The sequence below is a fragment of the Stegodyphus dumicola genome, chromosome X1 (genome assembly GCF_044657685.1).
Source record: "Stegodyphus dumicola isolate Sdum_Otavi_A_Nest chromosome X1, ASM4465768v1".
Classification (NCBI taxonomy): Eukaryota; Metazoa; Arthropoda; class Arachnida; order Araneae; family Eresidae; genus Stegodyphus; species Stegodyphus dumicola.
In genome coordinates this window covers 231,755,579-231,774,627 of record NC_140780.1, presented here as the reverse complement: position 1 = coordinate 231,774,627, position 19,049 = coordinate 231,755,579, and the positions used below count along the sequence as shown (strand labels likewise).

Genomic DNA, 19,049 nt, shown 5'->3' with positions numbered 1-19,049 from the left:
CCCATTTTATTCTAAAATTAGTAATTGCTTATAGTAAACTTTCCTGGACTACATCATTTTTTGATTAATCCATATCATATGACTTTTACATAATGCTGTGGGAAAAATAACTTATGTAAGCCTTCAAGCAATAATAATTTTAGAGCTTTATTAATTAATCAGTTAAAATGTATCAAAAGCGAAACGCTGAATTAAGACTTCATCCTGAGCACATCACATATTGCTTCTACTTCTTGGCCAGTGTGGACAGCTGCTACCCTGCTCTCTTCTTATTGCAATAATATAAAAAATGTAAATGTTTTGAAATGGGTACAGTCAGAGTGCCAAGTTACTTGTAGCCACAAATGTCAATTCAAATAGAAACTAGTATTTAAAACCAGCCTAACTACTTCTTAATTAAAGGCTGCCAGGTTTTGTTTTCATTATTGATCCTGTATGTAAACTTCAACATCTATCTACACTATCAACCTTTCAACATCACTGCATCAAGACATACATTTATATAAATAACTGGTGGCTTATATATATAGTATACACACCCACCCACTTATGTAAGTGCATTTATTCAATATTTAAATTTTTTTTTTATATATATAAAATATGCTGAAAAAAAGGTGAAATACACATGTGCACAAAATAATAATAATCTTACATTAATTCAAAGTTTTGAGTTATTTTTATCATAGGTGTGATAGGATTTTATAAATAGTTTTTAGCATCTGCTAACGTTGTGCTCTGAAAGTATTTACAACTCGGTCATAAAATTCAACTGGAGTGAAACCTTTGATCCGAACACCTCATTTCATGAGCAAATTATCTCAACAAAAGTGTCTCCGGTGCCGAATGACGTGTCCAATTACAAACGTTTAAGGTTGGCAGTATGTGATTTTTCAAAAGTGTTTTGAGGATTAATATCCAGGGCCTTATGGAAACATCATTTTAATAATTTCCATTGCTTAACTCTCATTAAGAAAGCCTGGCAGCAAGTACTAGGACTTCAGCCCGGAAGAGCTTGCATGCATAGACTTTGATCACTTTGGGGTTAGAGTAGATTCAAGGGTGCCCCTTGGATTATCGCAAAGTTGTTGTTTCGTTTATGGTAACCTGAATAGTTGAATGCTATGGAAACCTTATTATGATGTAATTGGTTGCGTGGTTGTTGTGAATTTCAATGATGGGAAAAGATTTGAAAAGGCTTGTTTGTGTGTCAGATTTTGGATAAGATGTACAATGTTAGTTAGTGGTTTTACATGGTAAAATGTCTGAATGTTATAAGATTAACTTGAAGTTTCTGCACGATTTGGAACGAAAGGGCAAAAAGCATTAATTGACTGGTGTGTAAATGAAGGTTTACTTAGTAGCGATTATAAGTGCCCTGTTAGTAGGAAGGAAATGCTTATAGTTGAACGTCGGAGGATACCAATATTACAGAGGATATTTTTGACTCTTATTTTTGTGAATTTATGTGGCAATGCCAGTGTACAGATTTGTTACTACTCTTATAAATGCCCTCAGATGTATGGCGTCGCTAAATGTGGCGATATGTTATTTGTATGCCAACCTTTTTGACGTTGAAACTTTATTTTGCTGGAGTGGTTGATTGGTTTGGTGGGCATTTTGAAATGGCTTATGTTGCAATGATAGACGTGGTGCCAAAATTTCAGTCGCATATTTTTGATTCTGTGCAAGCTAAATTTAGTATTAACACTTTACCAACCGCTAGTGGTTGAACAGCATATGCACGTCCGACTGGCCACTCAGCCGCAGATTCTCCCTAATAATATAATGCAGATGATATAGCAAATAGTTGTTTATCGCCATGGCTGCCGATTGATAGGCTATTTTTAGAAAATGAGGATAAGTCTCAGTATTTAATACAGTGCATGTCTGAGGACACGTGAGCTTGTGATATTGTTAACAGTTATCCGGCAACTGGTGAAAATTATAATAAAGTGGTAGAATGCCTAAAATCTCATTTTGGTCAAGATGAATTACTTATTGAGTTCTACATACAAGAACTGTTAAAGTTAGTTGTAAAAAATGCTACTGGCAATAACCGAAAATTAGACACTGTTACACTGTACGATAAACTGGAATCCTATTTGAGAGCTTTGGGATCCATTGGTTTGGCATCGGATAAATATTCTGCCATGCTTTTCTCTCTCATTGAATCTTGCATACCGGAGGACATTTTTAGGGTGTGGCTGCGAAATCCGATAGTACACTGGATGAGTTAGCGGAGAATCCATACAGTTAGAAGCTAAAAAGCTCGTTATTGTTTATGAAAATGGAAGTACAAGGAGAGGAGCGAGTTCTCTTAGCGAAATCTGGGTTTTCAAATAAATTTGAAAAAAGGAGAGAAAGAAAAGATGACTAAAGCTTTTAATCAACTGCCAGCTGCAGATTTATTTTCAGGAATTTTTGAAAAGAGAAAACAAAACATAGCTTGTGTATCTTGTGAAAAGGCACACGAGAGCAAAGATTGTTTTAAGGCTCAAACTCTGAATTTCCAGCAGAAGCAAAGATAGATAAACAAAGATATCTTAAAGGATAAGAAAGTCTGCTTTATACGTTTAACAGCTGGACATCGGTCATAATTTTGCAAGACAAAAATTAAATGTATTCTTTGTGGAAAAGGACATTTGGTTTTTATGTATCCAGAGCTGAAAACTAATAAATTTATTAATAATTCTCTTAAATCTGAAGAATCAAAACCAAGCAATAACAGCCTGTCAAATCATTGTTATTCTAATGAAGTTCTACTTCAGACGTTCGTTACAGGTTAGATTCAAATCAGGAAATAAAGAAAAACAAGCATGGGTACTTATCGACTCAACATTCATACATGTTGAAGACAACTGTAGATGAAATGGGTATGGAACCAACTGGTAACAGGTTTTTGATTCACACACGTTTTGGAGGATTAACGACGAAGGAGCATCCTCAGTATGAACTTGACATTGAATCCTTAAGCAATACATTTTCCCGTAAGATAGAAGCTCTTGATCAGTCTATTATTTGTGGAAAAATTCCACGATTAAAGAAAGGAGGATAACGGGAGAAAGAGTTAAAGGAAAAAAAGATATGGCTTAATGATTATGGAGAGAATTTCCCGATATCGAGATATTGATTGGAGCTGATTTTTGTGGTCATTGGTTTACGGGGAAAACTCATTATCTTAAGAGTGGCTTAGTCGCATATGAAACGCTTTTGCGTTGGCTGATTAAGGGGAAAATGTGGAACTACTCTGATATGCGCCCTCAAGTTGCCAAATTTCCCGCCAAACATTTTTGGCGAGAAACTTCACGCGGCCATATTACTATCTAAATTTTTTGTGTACATTTCAAACTTTAAGCCTAAAATATCTCCAAAAACACGGTTTTCGCACATGCAAAAACTACGTTTTGAAAACACGATTTAAGCTAAAAATCCGAAATAAAAACAAAAAATTTAGATAGCAGAAACGTAAAGTTTCTAACCAAAAATATTTGACAAGAATCCATGTACACAGCGACATGTTTTAACTTAAAAAAACATCTACGAATGGCACACTGTAGGCAACGAACGAATCTACGAACTACGCACACCTCGCTTTAATAAGTTAACATAACAACAATAAATTTCAAAGAATACCATGTACACAGCGTTCTGTGTCAACTTTAAAAAACATCTACGAATTGCACAATCTACACTAAAAACAAATCAAGAAAATAAACTAAAATAAATTTCAGACAATTCAAAAAACAACAATAAAATCGGAAATTTGTACAAAAAACAATGAATATAACATTCTACAAAATAAAAACAATAAAATAAAATGCACTTACCATAATGAAAGCTTCTTTTAAAAGCAGAAATATCTTTCCCCCCATCTTCTCAGATACAGAGCATACAAAGTCGAAAATACATTCGTTAATAAAATTTCGCCAGTCACACAACGTCTGTGAAGAAACCTTCCACGATTTTGCTATATCACATGCCTTCCTACGATTCAAAATTTCGAAAGTAACAATAAAAACTTCCTCCAACGTTAACTTGCTACACGAAAACCAAGATCCAAACCTTAAACTCCGCTGACACCCACATACTTTATTAGCAACAATTTTACTACAAACCCACACAAGTCTATCAGAAACACCATTTTTCGTCCGAGTTCTCATATCAGCTCCACATTTCGGACACATCACACTCCGCTTTAAAAGTCCCGACTCCCACAGAAATTCCAAAAATACACTACGATCCCCATAAATGCATCCGTGAACAAAAGACTCGTTAACAACTCCAACATCGTACCTTTTCATACTAAATTTACTCTGCGCACAATCTAAAATACGCGACTGAAACCTTCCCACCACGTCTTTCATCGCAACATAGGCCATTTCAAAAACACACGCTACATGAACCAACTAGCAATTAAACTACTCCACCAAAAGATTTTTCAACGTCGACATGGTTGCTATACAACACGCAATCGTGCCAAAAACCACCGCAAAACACATATCGCCACATTTGGTGAAATTAGGGCATTTATCAGGGTTGTACCGGAAATGTTTGATGAAAATCCTGTTAGCGCCTCTGCAAACTTAATCACCTCCCTACTGATAAAAAATGCATCAATTGCTGATCTGTGGAACTTGGATACTCTAGGCATCATAGATTCTGTTGAAATAAAATTGAAAGAAAATACACATAAATTAGTTATGCAGCAATTCCAGTGAATGGTGAGAAGGAATAACGAAGGTCGTTACATCGTGAAGCTGCCTTATTTAAAAGAACAGGAGATATTGAAGGAAAATAAACTGGTTGCTGAGCGCAGGTGTGCATCAACTGCGGAAAAACTTATTAAGGATGGTATATATGCAGATTATGATGCTGTTTTCCATGAATGGTTAGCAAAGAATAGTATTTCAGAAGTATCACCCGAGGAAGAAAATGTAATCCCATGCCATTATTTACCCCATCGAGGCAATTTCAAGAAAAACACCACCACAAGCGTTCGACCTGTTTTCGATGCTTCTTGTAGATCCGGTCATTCTCCATCGCTCAATGATGTTCTAGAGAAAGAACCAAACCTCTTAGAGAAAATCCTTCCACTACTACTGAGGCTTTGGGAAAGATCGATTGGCATCATTTCGGACATAAGAAAGGCCTTCTTACAGATTTCTGTTGCTGAAGAAGATCAAGACTATATGAGATTTTTATGGTGGGAGAGTTTTGAGAAAAGAAAATTGAAAATTTATCGTCATAAAAGGATAGTCTCTGGACTCGCATGCAGTCCATTCCTCTTAGCTGCAGTCATTAATTTTCATTTGGAGGAATGCCGTGATGATTTTCCAGAAACTGTGCGTAAGTTAAAGAATGCCTTTTATGTGGATAAGTGTGTAATATCTGTATCTGATGAAAAGAAACTATTGCAATTTGTACATGAGCTTAAACAAATTCTAGCTTCAGCGTGTTTTGACTTGCATGGATGGGAATATACTTCTTTAACAGGAGATAAAAGGGAAAAGGAATCTCCCATTCTTGAATTATTGTGGGACAGAAATAAAGATGTCCTTTTTTGTAACTCTGAAAATGTTTTCTTTGAGAAAGAACCTGTAACAAGAAGAAATATTCTTTCAACTGTTAACAGTATTTTTGATCCCATTGGAATGTTGTGCCCAGTAACTATATGCATGAAGATGCTAATTCAAGAAAGCTGGACTCTTAAATTAGGCTGAGATGAGGTATGTCCTGAAAGTGCTTGTAAAAGGTTTTCACTGTGGATGGAAGATCTTCATTTAGTATCGGAAATTAAAATTCCAAGATATGTTGATTGTGATATTTCCTGACATGGATTAAGTCTTCACACTTTTGTAGATGCTAGTAAATCTGCTTACAGCGCAGTTGTATTTCTTCGTAAAGAAAACCATGATGAAGTGAAAATTCATTTAATTCAAGCTAAGAGCAGAGTTGCTCCCTTGGCGAAAGCAACAATTCCCAGATTGGAATTATTAGCCTGTTGTGTAAGAGCATGCGTTATATCTTACATTAGAAAAGAAATGAATTTGACAGAAGTTCCAACCACATGTTGAGCACATTTGTCAACCACTTTGTTTTGGATTAAGAATGAAGATAATTGGGGTGCTTTCATTAAAAAAATACTTGAGGAAATTCGAAGTATCACTTCTGTGGATTCATGGAAACATATTCCTGGCAGTCATAATCTGGCGGACCTCCCATCCAGAGGGTGTTCTCCAAAATTGCTCCTTACATTGAAATGGTGGGAGGGACCAGAGTGGCTGAGGTAATCCAAAGACTCCATTCTATATATTTCAAATCAATAGAAGTTTACGAAGAGCAAAAGAAGGAAGAAACTGTTTTATTTAACACTTCTGTGTCAGACGAGCAGTGGTACTTAAGATGATTTTCTAAGTATTCAAAGATTTCACGACTAATATCCTGGATATTGCATTTCTACAATAATTGGGAAAATTCTGAGAATATAATAAAGGGAGAGTTGTCTGCCCAAGAAATTGAAAATTCAGAAAAGATGCTCATGAAAATTGTTCAAAGGGAAGCTTTCAATGGAAAGTCTACTGTAACATATTGAAAAACCTTAATATTTTCTTAGATGATGATGGACTGATTAGGTTAAAAACAAGAATTGTTCAACGGGAAGATGTTGAAAACTTCATAAATCCAATTGTTTTACCTTCAGATCATGAATTGGTGAAAAAAATTAATTTATGAATGTCGCCTGAATCTGCTGCATGGAGGAGTCCAAGTTGTTCTAGTTGACATTCCTCAGTGATTTTGTGTTTTGAGAGGAAGAAAGACAGTCCAAAGAATTATCACAAAATGTTTTATTTGCAAAAGATATTCTTCGAAGAAAATAAAAACTGAACCAGCTCCGGTGCTGGAAGACAGAGTTCGGGATGCATTAGTTTTTGAAGTAACGGGAGTGGATTTAGCTGGTCCTCTATACTTTAAGGATGGAAGTAGGAGTTGGATACTGCTATTCACTTACGTTGTGTATAGAGCTATTCATTTGGAGTTGATTCAAAGCCTTTCCAACAATGCTTTTTTGTTAGGATTGCAACGATTTATAGTGAGACGAGGCAAACCTAAAAAACTGTACAGTGATAATGGGACAAACTTTAAAAGAGCTAGTAACTCATTGGAGTCTCTTGACTGGGATAAGATATCTCAAGAAAGTTCCGCAATCAGGATCCAATGGATTTTCAACCCTCCTACAACTCCTGGTGGGGTGGTTGGTGGGGACAGATAATTTAGACGATTAAAAAACTTTTAAGAAGAGTACTAGGAAAAGCCTCCCTAAAATACGGGGAAATGTACACTACACTGTTTTGTGTGATATGGAAGCGGTCATCAATTGTCGACTCTTAACATACTTATCTGAAGATGCACAAGATTGAAGCCTGTTGACACCCTCCATGTTTCTTCAAGATAATAAGACAATAGGCGTACCAGACTTGGATAACATTGACAGTGTTAATTTGACCAAAAGATACCGGTATCAACAAAAGCTGTGGCAAGAGTTAAGAAGATTTAAGGAAGAATATTTAGGTCTTTTAATTCAACAGAATTTCATTAAGAAGAGTCTGAAACAGGTAAGTGTTGGGGAAGTTGTTCTGATTGGATGTGATAATAAAAAACAAATATTCTAGCCTTTGGGCATAGTCACAGAGGTCTTTCCTGGAAAAGACAATCATGTGAGAGTAGTGAAAGTAAAAACAGATGAAGGAGAACTCATACGCCCTGTCCAACGGTTATACCCTTTAGAGATTACTAATCCAAACATTTTACTTAGAGCTAAAGAACTTGAACGAAATTTCGTGCCAACTGTTTCTGATAAAGGGAGCATTCATCATAAATCTGAAAATGTTAAAAGGAAAAGTGGCTTTAAAGAAACTGATTTTGAACTAAAAACTAGATGTGGCAGAAAAATTGTCAGACCTTCTTGTTATAAACAATTTTTTTAAAATATGTATTCTGTATTATTAGTTAACTTATATTGTAAGTATATTGAGTAGAAACTTTAAGTTTTTATTTAATGTTTAGATTTTCAGAATCCATTTTAAGAAAATCAGAAGATGGGAGTATGTTGTGAGCTCCATGATTTATATTTGTTAACGATATTCAACAGCCGTTGTACAGATACCGGCCTTTTTATTTTTGTAGATTGCCAACAGTAAGAAAGATTAGAATAATGTTTTGATTTCCTAAGGCTGCTATCACACGTCAGTTTGTTTCGAAAGAACAACTGTTTGGAACAATTTTTCTGCTTTGTCACTACAGCCAATCACCACAGCTCGCTTTGGGGTTAACACAGGGGAAACTGGTTCTTCATTACAAACAAGCTAACAGCATTCGGCGCTGATAGCTGATTGGTTGAAAATGAACAACTTGCAACTTTTTTCGAAAGGAAGGAAAAAGTCGCATGTCTTTCTTTCAATAGTAAACCAGGCAGAAAAATTGTCCGAAACAGTTGTTCCTGTGAAACAAACGCCGTGTGATATGGGCCTTAAGAGGGCAAGCAAATAAAGTTTGACTTTTTTAACCACTTGCGCTATGACTAAACTTCACGGTTGTGGTGCCGTGCGCTACAATATAACAAGCGGTAAAGTGTCTCATTTATGCCGCTCCGCGTCTGCGAGCGCAATCCAGAGCTGTAACTTGTGAAATAAACAATCTCGTTGTTAGGCGACGTATGCACCACGTTATTTTCATTTTTGCGATAAATGCCTATCGACGTGGTGTTCACGCCGCTCGCGGTTTGAGACAAAAGCATCTCGACATGCATGGCACGTCTTTTTAGCGCGAGTGGTTAAGCAAGAAAATGTAATTATTTATTTAAAATATTTCTTCTCAAGTGTTATAGAATAGAGTCTTTAATTTAAAGGTGAGAACGACTGAATGAAATAATATTTAAGTAGATTCAACGCAACACAAAGGGCACCCTTAAATCTACTCTAACCTAATCCTGTTCTCCCCATTCTTTCTTTCTGTGTCTTGATTTAGTTGCATCATCTGTTTCATGATAATGGGAAAACCTTTTCTGCCCAGTTTCTTTGAGTTCTCTAAGTACCTTTTTGTGATGCCCTCTTTCCTTGATGCTTCTTTTTGCTGAATGGTTAATCCAGGTCTGCATACTAGTGTAAAGATTTGAACATAAATTTGATTACAAATGAGTCTTGTTATATATTTCATACCTGTAATAAAGTAAATCCTGTGCTTAATGTGGATGCATAAAATAATGTATTTTTTGGATTATAGATGTGAATTATTTCAGCATTCTGCTTTCAGTCTTTGTTTCCTTTTAAAAATTAGAGCATTTGAACTTCTTACAGTTTAAATAAAAATATGGCTTTGGCTACATGGGACACTGGCCATGCTTCGGCTATATGAAAATTTAATTCCTTGTGTTTCATGAATATGAGCCAGTTTCCATCAGAAGGTAGTGACATTCATCTGATTTCTGCAGAAACGTCTTCAGGCAATGCTCTAAATGCAACATTCTGCTGTCTGTGTATCTTTGCTTATCTTCTGGCAATGCTCAATAAGGATGGCTGAATAATGACATATATAATTTACAGTAAGGTATTTTGTCTTTTATCTATGAAATACTGATTGGTGAACATAATTGTAATTAAAACATTCACGCAGTGAAATTCCTTAATGCTTCTGTTCTAACCTTAAATATCTTTGAAAGGTTACTGACATTTTGTTTATCATGTTTATTAAATTTTTAAAATGCATTTAAAATTAAAAATTGATTAATTATTTTTCATCACATTAATATTTACATTATTTTTTATATATCTATATTCTTTTTGTCTGTTGCAAATTGCTACTTTAATTTCTAAAATTTGTTATATTTATAATAACTGTTGTTTCTGGTTTCCAGCATTTATGCCATTCTGCTAATTCAGAACATGGGCAATATTATTAGTGGTCTCAGAAATGCATTTGTTTGGTTTGGTCAGTTACTTTGTCAGGGTTTCCAGAGATTATATTATGATGTTATCTTCGTCCCAGCTCTCTGTGGTCATACATTTACGAAAAAGGAACTTGATGATTATAAGGTATTTCCTATATTTTAATTAAAAGTATTAATAAAGATGTTGCATTATAGATGAAAGAATATTGTAATTATTTGAAGCATATTCATCAGCAGGTTATTCTTGCACTGGGTATTAAATTTTTGGTACTCAACTATTGACTGACAGGCAGTTCTTTCCATGACACCATTGGTAATTTCTTGCTGATAAATATTTCCTTCATTGATGAAATCATTTATAACTATAGAGTCGCTAATAGTAAATAAATCATACGGGTATGGTATATGTGATTCTTTTTATTTAAATAAATTCCTTTCTTTTATCGTCAAAGTTAGTCTGTTTTCATCTATGTTACAGAAATCAGTGCCTTCCTATTTCGTTGATAGCATATGATTATCTAAAAAAGTAGATAGCTTCTGTTTTCATGACTTAAAAAATCACGAAGATGCATAACTATGAAATTGGAGGGGGGGAGTTAAGCAAATAAAACATGAAACATTAAAGAGTAATTAGTATTAACCCCCCGAGCGTTACGGCTTTCTCAGGAAACGGCATGAAAAATAATCGTGTGTACTCATCTGGTCTGTCGCAAAAACGGCAAGTATTTTGACTCAAATTACTTCAAAAGCAGGCCCCTCTTACCATGTCGATATAATTAAGCTAATTCTCTCCTCCGTTGAATTTAGCGAGTGAAATTAGTTTTTCTCCCTATGGTATCTTCGTCACAGGATTGGTTGCTAAAATGTTATTTTATCTCCTATTTGGCTACGTTATAGTTTGCATACTAACACATATGCTGTATATTGCTCGTACCTTAATCAAGATATGTGCCAAATAAGAAAGTTAGTAAATATGCATCAGTAATAGAAACTACGTAAAATGCTTTAAATTTCCAGTTTCTCTAAGGAATTGCTTCGATGATGGTGAAAAATTTATCTTGCATTCTTTACAGTTATTTTCTTAGAAAATACTTTTTAATATACAAAGGGAATTTGTGAGAATTTTTGCCCTCGTGTTCTAATTTTTCGAATACAAATTATTCGCAAATTATTTTAATATTTCGTTTATATTTAGTTTTCAAATATTTTAAGTTTATTCCAGATTAAAGTATTAGATTTAAATAATTCTTTAGATTGCATCATAAATTTATTAGAAGTTAGTTATTTATGACATCGTTTTGACTTGTGAGAAATAAGTAAAGTATTGTAATCGCGAAAAATTTCGATTTTCATATTTCAAAGGAAATTTCCATTTTCATTAGTTCTGTCATGACGCTTACACGTACGTACGTCGCATAACTTCACCATAAAATGCTGAAATTTTATATTTGGAACTTATGACTAGTTTTAGTGCAACGTGTGTCCGTACATATGTATTCAGGTACATTGCATAACTCAAAAACGGTAAACTGTAAAATGTTGAAAGTTTCTGTATGCGATGCTATAACATCTAGTTGTGCACTTCCCTTTTTATTGCAATCGGCAGTTCCAAATGGGCATTTTGTAATGGAAGAGCCTATTTCATTTTAAATGAAGTTTAGCAAAAAATGTGTTTAATTTATGTGGGGTACAAGGAAGTCGTTATGTCCACATCAGATTTTTTAAGATGTTTCAAAATAAATAAATGTATGGTTTGAATATCAAACGATCTGAAATATATGAGCTTTATTTGTTTGTAAATATTTTACAGGAAAGATAAGAAGTAATCTAAACAGCATATCTTGAAGAGAAACACATTAAATACACAAATACACTTTTTTAAAGCAAAATTTAAAGAATAACTGATTAAATTTTCTTTAAATACCTTTTGTAAAATATTACATATGTAATCAGGTATTGTTTTCAGAAAGACAAGTCGTAGAGTTATTAGGGTTTTTTGATGCTAAGGACGTGAAAAATGAGCAATGCCTTCGCCGGGATTCGAACCTGGACCTCTCGAATACGTGCTGAGAGTGCTACCATTACACCACGAAGGTTGCAGTGAGAAGTTAGAAAACACCTTATATACTCCGCCTTTTAAAGGCCGACTGGAGATTAGGAGACCCAATTGCCAAATCCTGGTGGAGAAGAATCATCATCCATCCCCTTTTTTTTTAGTTCGGACGACACTGTAGAACATTAGGTTGTTTGTGGAGGAGACACATAAAAATTGAGCAAAGCCCTAGCCGGGACTCGAACCTTGGACCTCTCGAATATACGCTGAATGCACTACATTACACCACGAAGGCATGCAGAAAGGAGGGAGAAAATACCTTATAACTTTAAGGAGGAAAGTATTGTTTTAAAATGAATATCACACAATAATTTCCATCTTAAATTGTCTTTCTGAAAAATACTCTTTGTAATAGTCATTCTATAGTTCATCTAAAGCAATATTTCTATACATAAATTTGATATTCTTACAGTTATGTTATCTAAATGTATTTATAAGCAGTCAGTTAAAACACAATATAACAACTGCACAAGATCTATGTAAAGATCCATTTCTATCATCTGTTTCCATATATTCTATTATCCGTTTCTGTCTATTCTATGATCAGCCAAAATAGAGTTATAATTATGCTCTTGAATATTTGAACGGGTAAAATATGTCAATATGGCATATGCAAACAAGTAAAATTATCTCATTACTGTAAGGGATGTTGAATGTGAAACTTCCTTTAAAAGGGCGGCAAAACATATGACAGTTTTAGGTTTAGTTTAGTTTATTTGATTACGGCAAAGTAAGAAAGTGTTATCTTACTAATGAAAGTATTTCTTCGTGGAGAACTTCCCAAGGGAAATTTGCTGGTATTGAACCACAGAAGGAAAGTCATCGAAGCGTCCATGCAGTCAACCTGTTTGCCAGAACTTGAGTCCGGGTCGAACTACCAGTGTTCAGCGATATTATCGCTCGACCATTGGCTAGCCCATATCTATTTAGGAAAATGTGACCTTGCATGCTATGTTAAATTTTTAAATCTATGTAACATGCAAATTATTTAGCCAATGCAATGTAATAGCAAATTCTTTAATGACTCGATTCATGTAGTTTTCTACGAAACTGGGTTTTCTGATGGCCGACTGGATAAGACCACAAAATCTGGTCCTTCGATACGGATTCGAATCATGGTGTACAGCCTGGCTACATAGGAACCTTTTAGGATTTCTCTGTGTGAAATACAATTATGAGCCAAGTTTCCTTTCAGAATCTTCCACAAAAGCATTCCACTTCTTAGTCAGATGATTGAAGAATGTTTCATCGTTTTCAATTAAAAGTTGTAAAGTATACATTAATCATTTATTTTTTCCAAAATATTCTTATTAAAAATCTATTTAACAATGATTATATTGTTTATATATCCTATTAAATTATGAGTATTTTTTTAGTTTTTTGTTATCTCTGTTTCTGTGTATTATAAAAATTCAAGCATTCAGAATTTAGCACAAAAATAAAATCTTTCCGTAGTAACAAATATAACATTTGCAGTCGAAATTATGTAAGAAAAATACAATATTTTTTACAGCAACAGTATGCTTTGGCTTATTTGACTAATGTAAAGCATTCTAGGGCTATCTGCCTAAAAGTAGGGATGCCTTCGTTGGAAGACTTTTTAAGAATTCAGGATTAGTATTCCATTATTTCAATGCCAAGACGCTTTCTGAAATCTTTGTTATAAATATTAAAATTTTAAAACCTTAAATCATAGTAAATACAGTTTCTGAAACTTATTATATTCATACAACTGCTTTGCACTTGAAGAACACTTTCTATTTTGAAATTGCTGTAGGACTAATGTAAAAGTTAAATTTCATAAATTAGTGTATGTAGATAAAATGATTCATATAGCATCTAGATATAATACGAAATTTTTTTGGAATGAAAAGTTGACGATCGGTTTAGAATCAACAAGTTAAAAAATAATTGAACATAATATCCATTTGGAAATACATTCCATATCATTTTCGAAGTTAAGATGTCCAACAAATCATATAATGCTGTCGTGCTGGTACGTTTATACAGACTTACCCTTTTTTGCCTTGCGTCTCCTGGTGGTGCAAGTAGTAGCAGGTCCAGTTAGTAAATTGAAAGATCTATGATTCAAATTTCAGTCTTTAAGAGAGGAGAATATATGAAATTAACAGCACGTCCAGCTGAACAAGTTTGAAGATTCATGATTGTGTTCAAGGCCTCATCAATATGCCGAACAGTTAAGAACTCTGAATCTTCACTGGTAGTTCGGCCTGGTTTGAGTTCGATCTCAGGCGAAAGGGGTGACTGCATGGTTGGTTTTCGTCATGTGTGATATGCTAGCTTTCTTCAGAATATCCTCCACGAAGGCATCCCTCCTCTTAGGTAGATAGTCTTCATAGCTTTCCGGTATTTAAAAAACTGAATCGGCCGTGACTGTGAACCTGCCGAGTGCGTTGTTAAGTTTACAACAGATTAGATGAAGTTCAATGAGAAATTTCTGAACCCTTTGTTGAAAGATGAAAATGAAAGTGAATATTTGGCTGATTTTGACACAAATGAAACCTATCATAGTGGAAACGTTAGTTTAAAGACTAAAGTTGAAAATAAAATGGCAAATTGTATTCTTGTAGTTAACCTGGAATTTTAGAAAATTCTACGAGGAAGAACTTTAAATTACCAAAGTTGGAAGTTCAAAAATTCAATGGGGAAACTCAAAATTGATAGGATTTTGCGCAGAGTTTAAGAAGATTGATGAAGATGTAAATATAGATGACAGTGACAAATTTCAGTACCTATGACAGGCTACTGTTTTTGGATCCCCCAGTGAGAGAGCTCATACATAGTTATCTTCCTTCAGGTGCGAATTGTTAAGAAGCTGTCAGACATCTAAAATCCAGATTTGCAGATGACAATTACTGGTAGAAATCTGTGTTCGCGAATTATTAAAGTTAGTTTTGGCACAAGCTGGCAAAGAAGGAAGAATGACTCATAGCTTTGGGAATGCTGGGAATAAAAATTGAGATTTAGGCAGCAATGCTATATCCCCTTGTACAGTGTTCATTGCTGGAAGAAATCCTTTGGCCATGGGATCAATCTCTTCAACATAAGCAAAGCTTTGCACACACTGAAAATTTGGAAAAATTATTGGATTTTCTTTGAAATGAAGTTGAATGTGAAGAGTATCTTCAGTTGGCACGTACAGGTTTTTCTGCTCCAGACAAAGCTGAGCCAGTTCCAGTCACAGCAGCTTGTATTTATGCAGGAGACTCAATGAAGAAACAGTCTCATTCTTGTGTCTGGTGTGATGAGGAAACACATAATTCCCATAAGTGATTTAAGCTGCATAATATTTCATTGGAAGATAAGAAAAATTTACTAAAGACGAAAGAGGTTTGTTTTAACTACATAAAAATTGGGCATGGTGCCGACAAGTGTAAAAATTATGTAAAATGTCTACTTTATAATGAATGTCATGTTACGGTGATGTGCAGAGTACTAAAAGGTTGTAGAAGTGTCAAAAAAGAACAACCTAAATTAGCTAATGAAACAAGTGAAATTTTATTGTCTAACCAAAAAAATGAAAACAACTCTTCTATAAACTATAATGGTGCTCACAATGGAAAAACTGAACTTGCTCCAGCACTTTTTAACAGTGGGTCATAAAGAACAAAATAAAGAGGCTAGATTGAGTCCCATTAGATCAAGAGACTTTGAGCCACAATCTCTTTGGAGGAGTTGAAACTGAATTTCAAGTCCTTGGTATTTTTGTTATCGAGATACAAAATGTGAAAGACGGGTTTAAATACAAATTATCAGTTTTAGATAGACAAAACATGTGGATATATGCCTAAGAGTGAAATTCAAACATATATGTTCCTCATTTCGAAAACATAAAATCAGAATTGATGATTCTGGTAGAGATACTCCAGGTATCGGATTGTTAATAGGAGCTGATTATTCCAGATAGTTGATGATGAATAATATTCCAATTGATAAAAACCTTATTGCTATTGAAACAAAACTGGGTTAGGCCCTACAAGGCTACGTACAAAATCACATTACCTTGCTTGATACTATCAGACTTTGCTACTTCGATCTCACAGAACTGTAGAATTTAAATACAGTTGGCATAAAAGATTCAGCAGAGGTGAAGCCCAGGGAGAATTTAGATACTGATACCATCAAATTCTTTTGAGGAAACATCAAAGTAATTGATGGAAATAGTATGAAGTCTTTACCTTGGAAGGATAGTCATCGGATTCTTGGAGATAATAAATCTAAAGCAGAAAAGAGATTTTTTGCCAATACACGAAGACTTCAGGAGATTGGATATTTTGAAGAATAAGATAGAATTATTAAAAGCTGGCATGAAGAAGGCATAATTGAAATAGCTCCAAATAATAGTAAATATGATCACTATCTATCTCATCAAGGATTCCAGTCTGACTACAAAAGTCCGACCTGTATTCGATGTGCCTTTCAAGGATGAAAAAGGGAATTTTTTAAAATCCGATAAGCTATTTCCTTATTTTTAAGCTTTGTGTTTAATTTCTATATTTATCATTTAAACTTTGTCATTTAAAGCACAATAAAATCTAATGTGCAGATGATGCAAGCTACTCAACAGCTATATTTAAATAAATGCTGCCCCGCCCACAACCACTCACGGGTTGAAAGTCTGATCCTGGCCAGCATCAATGTATTGTCTTTGGCCATAGTGTGAGTTCCTAACCAGTAAATGTTTGAAAGTGACCAGCAGGACTGAGAGTAAAATCACATGCATGGCATGCCTGTTTCTTTTAATTGAGTATTATATTAATCATTCCTGGACTCTGTAAGTGAAAGGGGATTTATCATTTTGTTTTATTTATTTTTTCCGGATTTGAGAATTTGTACTGCATTTATTTTAATATTTTTTTTTTTTTTTTAAATTTTACAAGGTCATACTTTTGATGCTTCCAAATAATAATTGTTTTCCGATTTATTTCCACTAGATTTTTGTTTCTTTTCTTTTACAGAAGCTGACATACCTTAGCAAAAGTCAGATTTACAAGTATGTGATAATTTTTTTATTTCAAGTATTTAATTCTCAGGCTTTGATTCTTATCATCAGAAATACCAATTTATGTCCTGGAATTTTTCGGTGCTGTAATTTCGAGTAGATAAGCCGCGGCGTATTTGAGGGAATTTTATTTTTCCTCTGTCCTAAAAACTTTGCTAGTTCAGATCGCAAGCTATGCACAAGTGGAACGGTAAGAATTTGCTGCAATATTCTAACCTCAGATTGCGCTAAGTGCAATAAGTTCAAACTCGCCTAACTAAAGTAGGTGACACTCTCGGTAAAGACACCGTAATGATGCATGTACTTTCTGCTAAACTCCATGGTTTTGCCTGTGTTTTTCTATGAATTTTTGTTTTAATGGAAACAGCTACGTTTACTTTCCAAGTGCTGTGTTCATTCTTACACATTTTTACCGCTTTGTGGCTGGCTTTTTGCTAGCCTTATCATTCGCACTTAAAAAATATTATTATTATTATAGATCTTTCTCAAAGAAAAAGTTGTACAGCTACTCTTAAGCTTTCGGCAGTGAAGAAAGCAATCGAAATTGGAAATCGCGCTGTGGATTAAGAATTTCAAGTTTATGAGCGATGCATTCGGCGGTGGAAGTCCAAAGAAGAAGAATTAGAGAAAATGCCTAAGAATAACAAATGAGCGTTAAAAATTTTGTTGGAGGACCTAATTGGTGTTTCAGGTTCATGAAGCAAAAGAAATTATCTGTCAAGACCAAAACAACAGTTGGACAAAAGCTTCCTGCGGACTGGCTTAAAAAAAAAAAAGATAGCTTTTTTGAAGTACACATAAAAGAAAATTAAATAACAAAATTTAAAAAGAGGGCAAATAATTAATGTTGATGAAGTGCCTGTTACTTTTGACTGTCCTCAGAGCAGAAATGTTCATTCAAAAGGTGAAAAAAAACTATTTTAGTGTTAACAACCGGGAATGAAAAGACTTCTTTTACTTGTGTTTTGGGTTGTGCCGCCAATGGAGAGAAGTAATCGCTTTGATAATTTTCGAAAGAAAAACAATTCTGAAAGGAAATTTCCCTAAGGGAGTATTATTTGCACCAACGAAAAAGGACGTATGTGTGAAGAAGTGATATTTTTGGCTGAGAGAAATTTGTTATAAAAGGAAAGGTGCTTTTTTCCAACCCCGTAGGACTCATCATTCTGGATTCAATGCTATCCCATTTAACAGATATGGTAAGATCTGAAGCAAAAAAACTTAGCACCGATGTCTCGGTGATACCAAGTGGGCTTACAAAAATTTTACAGCCGCTGGATTTCACTATTAGTGGAATTTTCAAGCATGAACTACGAAAGCAGTGGAAGGAACAGATGCAAAGCGGAATATATTCCTTTACAAATTCCTCACGAATGACAAATGCTTCGTATGAGGAGCTTGACTTGTGAGTCTAAAACACATGGCAATCAGTCCGAGCTGATACGATCGGCTTTCATCAGATTGCGCTAAGTGCAATACGTCATCAAAAAAGAAAATGAAAGTGAAGATAGTGACATTGCAAGAAATGATTTAGAATAGAATGATAGAATTGACCTTTATGGTCATTTGTTAAATTTACCTTAATTCTGACATCAGTGAGTCAGATTTTGAAGGTTTTGTGTAAATAAATGTAGTTTAATTTAATTACAGATTTCTTGTCTAATTTACGTATTCCTTTTCATAATATGGTAATTTATGGTGATAAAAGAAATTTACCGAACCCGTAAAAATAATATCCAAGAGAAATCATCAGAGTTTGTTTTCGGCAGGATCAAAGTAAGATGTTTCTTCCTTATTTATTTATATATTACTGATTATATTTATTTTGTAAATGTAATAAAACACTATTGATGATGATTACATCAATATGGCAGAAAATTGCTGAATATTAAGTGCCGTATTTCGGAAACTTTCATTTTTTTCAGTCAATTATCATGTGTGCGGCGTATACGCCAGGGCGGCTTATCTAC

General features: G+C 34.3%; 1 protein-coding gene across 5 annotated transcripts in view; it reads left to right on the top strand.

The window, feature by feature from the left end:
* The window catches only part of LOC118188649 (calcium and integrin-binding protein 1-like), a 96,172-nt gene that overhangs the window by 1,663 nt on the left and 75,460 nt on the right, over positions 1–19,049 (top strand). For 2 of the 5 annotated variants that reach the window (XM_085807080.1, XM_085807077.1), the window contains exons 2-3: positions 9,911–10,088; positions 17,036–17,070. In XM_085807080.1, the coding sequence (XP_085663206.1) occupies positions 9,939–10,088; positions 17,036–17,070 (185 nt within the window). In that variant the 5' untranslated portion in view covers positions 9,911–9,938. Of the gene's footprint in view, positions 1–9,353; positions 9,604–9,910; positions 10,089–17,035; positions 17,071–19,049 lie in introns of those variants that run through there. The other 3 variants (XM_085807078.1, XM_085807079.1, XM_085807081.1) reach the window with 3 other exon arrangements.